At 39.6% G+C, this 8,534-nt stretch overlaps 1 protein-coding gene across 1 annotated transcript; it reads left to right on the top strand.

Moving 5' to 3' along the window:
* The first annotated feature begins 1,185 nt into the window (after positions 1 to 1,185).
* Positions 1,186 to 8,282, top strand: LOC125334092 (parvalbumin, thymic-like). The gene is given in 7 exon segments (XM_048320555.1): positions 1,186 to 1,229; positions 1,231 to 1,276; positions 1,278 to 1,312; positions 3,016 to 3,083; positions 3,865 to 3,997; positions 4,205 to 4,314; positions 5,606 to 8,282. Coding segments are annotated over 7 exon segments (447 nt in total). The 5' UTR covers positions 1,186 to 1,200; the 3' UTR covers positions 5,632 to 8,282.
* The last annotated feature ends 252 nt before the right edge of the window (positions 8,283 to 8,534 follow it).

The following is an 8,534-nucleotide window of genomic DNA, read 5'->3' as shown; positions in this document are numbered from 1 at the left end:
GGTCTGTCTTCCATCTTAGAGGGAAATGCTTTGGAAAAGAGATGCCTTGACACCCTCTCTGACATTAAGACAGTCTCTGCACCGTCACCTCTTACTGTGCCACCACCTCAAGCTGTGATGCCAATTGCACTGTCATCCCTTACCATCCCTTAATCCCAGCCATAATGATACCTTGTGCTGTCATCCATATGACTTGTCTTTCACTGTTCTGCTACCTCAAGCCACAAGTGAGATCCAAGCTGACAGGCTCCTCACCCAGTCAGGCTACAACATTCGTGAAAGAAAATTGAGACGATCAAATTATACCCATGAAAAAAGCAACTAGCACAAAGGAACACAGCACTGGCCAAACAATTCTAGAAAATAATCTCTCTTCTAAAAGAGATTGAAGACAGGCTGAAAACTGAAAAGACACTCTTCAGATATGGTTATAGCAATGATGTTGCTATTGAAATTTTTATCTTTATTCTGAAAGCAAAGATCTTTCATGTGGGGCTCAGGGACTTTTGTCTCAGAGACAGCTGGGCAGATCATAACCCCTTTGCTTCATACATAGCCGACTAAACAGGCTGTCAGAATCTTGCAGAATTGTAAGATTTTCTCTGGAAACATAGCAGATGAAATACCCTCCCCCAACCAACTGTTCTGATGGATTGACATCATATTATTTTACCTCCTGTAGCAACAAATTAACTGTGGGGTATTTTTTTTTTCAAAACAACAACAGATCAGACATTCTGGGAGACAACATGGCTATTATTTTCCCTGATTGGTTTGCTATGCAAACAATACCTGAACAGGATACTTTTAATTTTTTCTTTTTGTTTAGTACTCCAATGATGAAACTCTATCACAAGTAGTGTCTACAGATAAGATAACAAGTTATCACATTTAAACATTCATTAAAGACGCCTCTTCAGAAGTTATTGTGCTTCATTTCATCTGACTCCTTAGATCAAGCATATGAGATAGTGGGGGGTTTCATCTTGCCCTACATCACATGGAGATGCTGGTGTTTTCTGCTTAAATCAGAGGAAATTTGACATGACTCTGTTCTTTTTGCCTATCTGGCCACTTATCTTGTTTCGTTTGCAAATATCATATGTATTTTCTTGAGATAAAAATAGTGCAAGATGATTAGTTAGGCAAGTTCATTTGACACCATTCCCCCTTCGTGACGCTGAAATCTACAATCTGTATATGGTATACAACTTAAAGTATATATATGCAAGCTCAGCTCTGCTGGAGACACACAGCAAGTGCCTTCCTCCCAACCTGAGTGCGTCCTTATCCAGTCAAGAAGACCACAAAGGTAAGCTGATTACATCTTCTGCTTTCAAAGAAACACAAAAGCAAAATGCTCCCTAAATGGAAAGCAATTAAAATATCTGCTCTTATCTCAGCTTCCAGTACGTTGTATCTTTACAAGCTGACATAGAATGGAATCGGCATTTGGATAATAGGATGGAACAAGACAGGAATGGTGCCCCTTGTAAAAAATGCTGCAATTCTTAGTTTTTCCTTCAATTCTTCCCCTGTCAGCAGTGAGAATTAGGTGAACATCTGAGCTCCAAATTATCTTGCCTAATGCTGAGAGGGGGAAGTACTTTGCACAAGAAACCACTGGGACAAAATAATCGCTAGTAAAAGAAAAGTAACTCAGCTGCCTGAGCTGGGGAAGGATCCACTGCCATCAGTGGGAATGGGTCCCATTGCTTTCTTAACAGTTTTGAGATATTCAGAAAGGGACTAAAACGATTGACAATGTCTTCTGCTGCAAACCAACAGGTACAGAGGCAGCCATTTCATATTTTAGGCAAAGTTTAAACCTGTGTTTAGATCTCAAACCAGTGCAGAGACTATAAATGGGTACCACCAGTTGATTCCTTCTCATTCCATGCTTAGACAGGAAGAATGATGTTGCTGAAGACCAGTTAGGGATTAACAAAAAGATATTTCTATTCTCTTGTGGCTTTCAAGAATCACTTTTCCATGCCTTAGTCCCCTTCTTTCACTAACATGAATTAAGAGTAATGTTGCAAGGTTTAAACTGTAACCTGTCTGCGCTGGTGTGTGCAGTTTACCAAACATCAATACACTAAATACATCAATGCACTAAAAACTGTTCAGAAATGCAGGCAATATAGCATTTTGTTAAGTGATACATACTACATTGGCAAACTATTGCAGCTGTTGGTGCCTGAATGGCACAGAGTATTTTTCTCAAATGAAGTGCTGCTGTGTCAGAATAAAACACCTCCTCTGCTCTACTAAGTCCTAATACTTCTCTTCTAAAGACAACAATCTACTGAAATGCCCAAATCTGGGCAAAAATATGGTTTATTATAACCTATAGCAAAAAAACCAACCAAACAAAAAAACCTCAGAAAATACTGACAAAAACCTTTTCCAAAGCTCTCATGAAATGTAGTCTTTCAGTGATGCAGCAGCCCAACAAGCCACATTTATTTTTGCAACTAAATAGGGGAGGAACTTACTCTCCAAATTTACATGAGTAAATTTACTATCACTAATTCTACACTAATATTTTCATTCTTTGTGAAGATCACTACATCTATCGATAATAATATGGGACTTTTCACATTCCAGTTACACTTATTCCATATAGTTCTAGGGGACATACCGAACCTTATCTCTTGTGTGTGCTGTAAATACATTCTGGGTTTTATTGAGTAATAATCCACCTCCAGGAAAACCCACACAGAAGTCATGAAGTTCTGTTGTGCTGGACACCTTTGATTTGCTCTCCCAGAGCAGCAGAGGCATCAGATCTTCCTGAAGCCCCACGCTCCCGCGTGCAGAATTCCTCCCTCATTCCAGCTTTCAGTGGAAGCACCTGCTGCAGACATCTGTTACAGCGTGCTCCACTTGCCATCAGATGAATAATGTCTCCCCTATCACACACTGTCACTGCAGCAACTTCAAATGGAGCCATGAAAGTAGGAGAGAAGTCATTTTAATGACAAAGTAGCTCACATTTAATTTATTTTACAGTTCAACAATGGCCATCACTGACATCCTCTCTGCTAAAGATATTGAATCTGCTCTCTCCAGCTGCCAGGGTAAGGAATGGTCGCTCTGCAGACAGAAGATGCGTATCATTTTTATGTCTTAAGATGACATGCCTATCATTTTCCCCTTAGATTCCTTCCCTGTGAGATCTCTTTCTAAGCTACATTACAATATAGCCCCTTAAATTCAAAAGGTCTCACAAGTGGTGAGCAGCAATTAAAGGGCCACAGTTGCAGTTAGGGCTGGCTTACCACTAAGCTGTCAGTGTCTAAACCTGTTAAAGACTTAAATTTAAAGTTAGCCTTTTCCTTCAAAATGTCATAAAAAGCCTCAGCTTGCAGAATCAGAGTGTCATTTGTGAAGCAGTGATCAGTCTCACTTCTCTCAAGAGCTGCTCAGTAAGATCAAGCCAATTTCTCAAATACTCAAAGATCTGGTTTGTCTGTGTATTACTTACTTTTCTATCAAATTCTTCACCTAAGTAAGGACTCTGTGAATATGAATTAAGAATTACAGGAGTTGTTTGTAAGTCGCAGTAGCACCCTCTTAATATTTATTATTAATTGCATGTGACACATGGCATAAATCCTGGTTTAGCAGAATGTGCATTGCAGCAGAAAACTTCAAACTGGCTGAAAGGAAACGTGACCACAGGCACAGAGTGATTAAAAAGGGAAATTATTATCCAGTGTATCTGCTCTTTTGCCACACCAGGGAAAAAGAGAAAGAGAAGCAGGCTGCTGCTTCAGAAAAGACATACATATTCACAAGGAATACATACAGTAGTAGCAACTTCAAGGGAGAATACTTAATGACTTCTGTTTCTTCCAGCTGATGATTCCTTCAACTACAAGGCTTTCTTCTCCACGGTTGGTTTATCCAGCAAAACTCCTGATCAGATAAAGAAAGTTTTTGGAATCCTTGATCAGGACAAGAGTGGTTTCATTGAAGAAGAGGAGCTGCAGTAAGTACTGTTCAGCTGCTCTATTTCTTTAAACATTGAACTTGTTTGGTGTCCTAGAAGAAACCCTTGATGTCATTTTAAAAATTAAACACAAATCCTTGTCTTTCCTTGAATCTGTGTGGATTCCCTCAGATAATAAGAGCAGACGTTACCTTATGGGGCATTTCAGAGAGTAAAACTCAAGCACAGCACCCTGCTCTATTTCAGGCTGTTCCTGAAGAATTTCTCTTCAAATGCCAGAGTCCTCACCTCGGCAGAGACCAAGGCTTTTCTGGCTGCAGGAGACACTGATGGTGATGGCAAAATTGGAGTGGAAGGTAAGATTTTGGAAAATGGATAAAATTCGTGGTTTAAAATGCACACATTTAGGGCTGCATTTAAACTGGGGCAGGAAGAATACACAGGAGTACTTTGGCCTGATACTTTCTGCCACAATTTTTATATGAGCAAATACTCCTTTATTTTCATATTTTTATTCCCATTTGGTCTCTGTTGCAGGAACAGAATATTTAGGCCCAGTGTAGAGTCTGGTCTTCCAAGCAATGATAACAGCTTTGGGTTAATCCTGCTGTGTGTCTGATCCATAGACTCAATGTGCCAGATTCTTAAAATGTTCAGAACACCTGAATTTCTCTGAATTTCCATTTCTGCAGTGAATACTCTGCACTTCTGGCCATACAACACTTCCATTTTTAAACACACTCTCTACCTAAAGAAACTTATTTCTTCATCTTCTGCTATCAAACATTGGCCAATATTACTGAGTGCTTAATGCACTAATGTAAAACACGAAGGGTATTGTTTCTCAAGGCTGCAACCGCTGCGGTGCAGAACAGGATTTTGTGCTGGAAAATCATCTGATAAGTGCACATTTCACTGGGCAGTCCTTCAAGAAACTCAATCAAATTCCTGAAGAAAACCTCAGGGATGATGTGAACTAGCCAGGATATTTCTTTTAGAAACTGCAGCACAGAAAAATAGGACATTATGCATCATGTATTAGAGATGAAGTCACTGAAAACAGGGCTGTCTCAGCTGAACTAGGACAGGTGGCAGTAACTCCAACAGACACACGTGCTAATCTTAGCCAGATTTGGGAGGAGAGGGAGATACACTATTGGAGGAATTTGCTTTAGCAGCAGCTTTTGCAGCTTCTGTTTATGAGCCCCAAATAGGGCATTATATTATGCAGATCTTAGCCCTTAACCATTGAATCTCCCATTCTGGAATTACTTCACCACAGATATTTTTTATTTGGAACAACAAAACCAAAAAAAATTCTTCTCACTGAGAGCTAGAGGCTCTTCTTCCTTGGATATTATCGAAGTTTGTAATGGGGTAAAGTTAGTTTACCTTTAAGTCAGGATTTCCTACAAATACAAATTTACAGACACACTCCTCCTCTCTGCACTTACTCTTTTTAAGGAGTGAAAAATCTGTTACGCCCCCAGAATCTCAGTTTAGCAGTAGCTTGTGCAGTGTTATAATAACTTTGGGAGCCCTCCATGCCTAGGAGCTTTAGTCATTTTTATCTATCTTTTTTAAGATGTCAAAAAACCACTTTCCACGAGTTTTATTCCCTGCTTTTCTCACTTTCTTCCTTGACAGAATTCCAGTCTCTGGTGAAGGCATAAACGGCATTAGACCAAGGGAACCTTGGACTGACTCTGCCAATTACCTCGTCCAACAGGCACTTAGCACTCAGCATGTGTTTGTACATTTTTATATTGTTTCAGGCATTAACAGGTCCCCACACAGGAAGTTCACACACCTGACTGCTGAGAAATCTTGCAATGTTTTGGTCACATGGCATTGTTACATTTCTATTGTAAAGAAGGCACTTTGTGATTTTCAACCACTGATAATGTTGAAATTGTGGCTGGGAGCAGGGAGAAAAAATTTAAAAATCAACTAAACAAAAAGGTCCTTGAGGGAAAAGCTGCTGTTTAAAATTTTGTTTAGGTTCTCCATCCTCATACTTGAGCATGCTGACTTGCCAGACACAGTTTTGATGATCTTAAGCCATATGATATCTTCTAAGGCTTAATTGTACTGATTTAACTGAGGTTTATTTCTGATTAATTCTCTGATACTTGAGGAAAAGCAATGCTAACAAGGTAGCTAAAAATAATTCATATTAAGTCCCAACCCTGTGAATATGAGAAAAAAAATTAAGACATTTAAGAGGAGTTCACACATAGCTCAAAGCACAGAATAAGTTTGTGGGTAATTTTACAAAATAAAGTAGTAGATTACAGCGTAATGGTATTGCCAGAAAGTGTTTATGGCCTAAAATGTGACTCTCCCTTAAGAAGATTTATCTTTCATGAAATCTAAGGCAGCTGTGAGATAGAGGAGAAGGGTCTAATCCTACTCTGACACTGCCACAAGTCATGGGCCCCTGACAACCTGGGCCACAGGCCTGGAGGTTTTTCCATGAATCATGAGCCTGTTGCTTTTTGTCTCTTAACATGTACAAAGCAATAATACTTGGCCACATCTGTGAATTTCTGTATTTTCTACAGATGAAACTACAGCCAATCTTGCTGTTTGATTACCCTAAAGCTGCTACATTGTTAAATAATGGCCATTACTCAACTCTGTCATTTATTGTATGAATTATCATCTATATGTTCCATAATATCAGCAGTTTTCTTCAGTCTGAAAACTAAGAACTAGTCTTCCCTTTGGTAAGTGTCTTACAGGGTTTAGAGTTGGTTATAGCATTGTCTTCATTAGTAGGCAAAGTAAATAATGCTCATGGCTAAATGCAGACATCAGCAGGCTGAGTGGATGTTGTGCATTTCTGGCTGAGTGTGTCAGAAATTTCCCCACCAAGATTTAGCTGTTTCTTTCCCCGTGGACCGTGCTGTGGCTCCAGCTCACAAGCATACTGTCCTTTCAATACTCCTCACTGAAACTGAATGATAATTATGATTTGGCAGCTGTTTTGAAGAAGAGCAGAAACAAAGCCTTCTGGAACTTTTATGTAACATCCAGTGTTGGCATTTCCATGAATTGCAAGATGATTATGTGAGGCAAGCACAGCTCCCTCATTTCCCAGGCATGTAAGAGAGCTGGTGGACAGATTTAAGATGGCTAATGCAAAAGAGGAATTCTAGCAATCAGACTTGAAGCCTTGGCAGAATTACAATGATTATAAATCCTAATTCTATCCCCACTGCCTTTGATGTTAAATCTGGGCTTAAATTATAGCTGCTGTTAATTGCAGCACTGAAATATTTTGCATAATGATGAGACACTGTTGGTTCCTTTTACCTTAATTATTTCCCTGCTGAAGAAAAAAACCTGGGGCTACCCAGATCTGCAGCAATATCCAGATGTAATATATACATTAGCTCTTCACACTGCTGATCACTAAACTCTCCTGTCACTGGCTCACAAGCAGATGGCACATACAGTACCAGAAGCGCCAGACCTGACACTGCATTCCTTGCACCTTTGAGAGTCTCATGTGGAATCCAAGAAATGCAAGACTGCACAGTGGCCCATCCTGTATTTCAGAGATGCAGAACAACTGCACATCACTGCCTTGTGCTACAGGGGCACGAAGCACTCCCAAGAATCAGGGAATTCTTGTGCAAGCTGCAACTTCACCTATGCTTAAAAGAAAATCTGTTCTTCTTAAATAGTGACTTGCAGCAAGAAGATGTGTTTTAAATCTGGTTAAAGTCACCCAGCCATTTCACTAGAAGGAGTTATAATAAAACTCCAGGAAGTCCGCAATTCAAAAAAAAAGCCCATAGGCTTCAGCAAAAATGCCACCTACTGTCTGTTAAGGTTTCTGTGGGCACATTTTAGATCCACATTTTAACCAAACTAGAGGAGTATTTTTCAACTAAAGGAAACAAATTCAACAAATGTAAAGTTTTCTGGGAAGGTTCATTTTAATTAACTTCAGTCCGTGGCAGCCTTTTTTTAGGGAATATCATGGAGTGTTCTCTGAACTTGACAATGCCATCGTGCTAGAGAAAAACTTTGGTTGCAGGATGTCTACATGAATGCCAACTGAAGTAGCAAAGAGACACATGGTTGGTATCACAATGTCACCATAATTCAGGTACAGAATCAGAGACTAATTCCTGATAGAAAGGTTCTCTGGAGGTCTCTGGTCCAATCACTCCCTCAGAAGGGCACATTGCTCTAAGATGAGTTTGAGTATCTTCAAGGATAGAAGTTCTAAGTAAGGATTAAATCTGCATCAAGTTGTTATGAATGAATTACACAAATAAAACACTGCTGAGTACACAGTTGAAAACTAAAATTCTGTTAGAAATTGTTTATGCTACATCAAATCAGAAAGGATCTAACAACCCCTGGTATTTTCACACTGATCACCTGCTCTCAGGTTTAGAGTAAGACCATCCTACTCACTGTAATACTCAGTATAAGACTGCTTCATAGTCCCCAGCATAAAGGAGATGTGGTTTATGTGTTTTACCTTCACTTAGGACAATTAAAGAGCAACCCCAATTGTGAGTGGTAGATCTGAATTCCACTAGGCCCAAAGACTGTG

The sequence above is a fragment of the Corvus hawaiiensis genome, chromosome 16, assembly GCF_020740725.1.
Source record: "Corvus hawaiiensis isolate bCorHaw1 chromosome 16, bCorHaw1.pri.cur, whole genome shotgun sequence".
Classification (NCBI taxonomy): domain Eukaryota; kingdom Metazoa; phylum Chordata; class Aves; order Passeriformes; family Corvidae; genus Corvus; species Corvus hawaiiensis.
The sequence above is the reverse complement of the archived record's forward strand: the minus strand, read 5'-3'. Positions and strand labels throughout refer to the sequence as shown.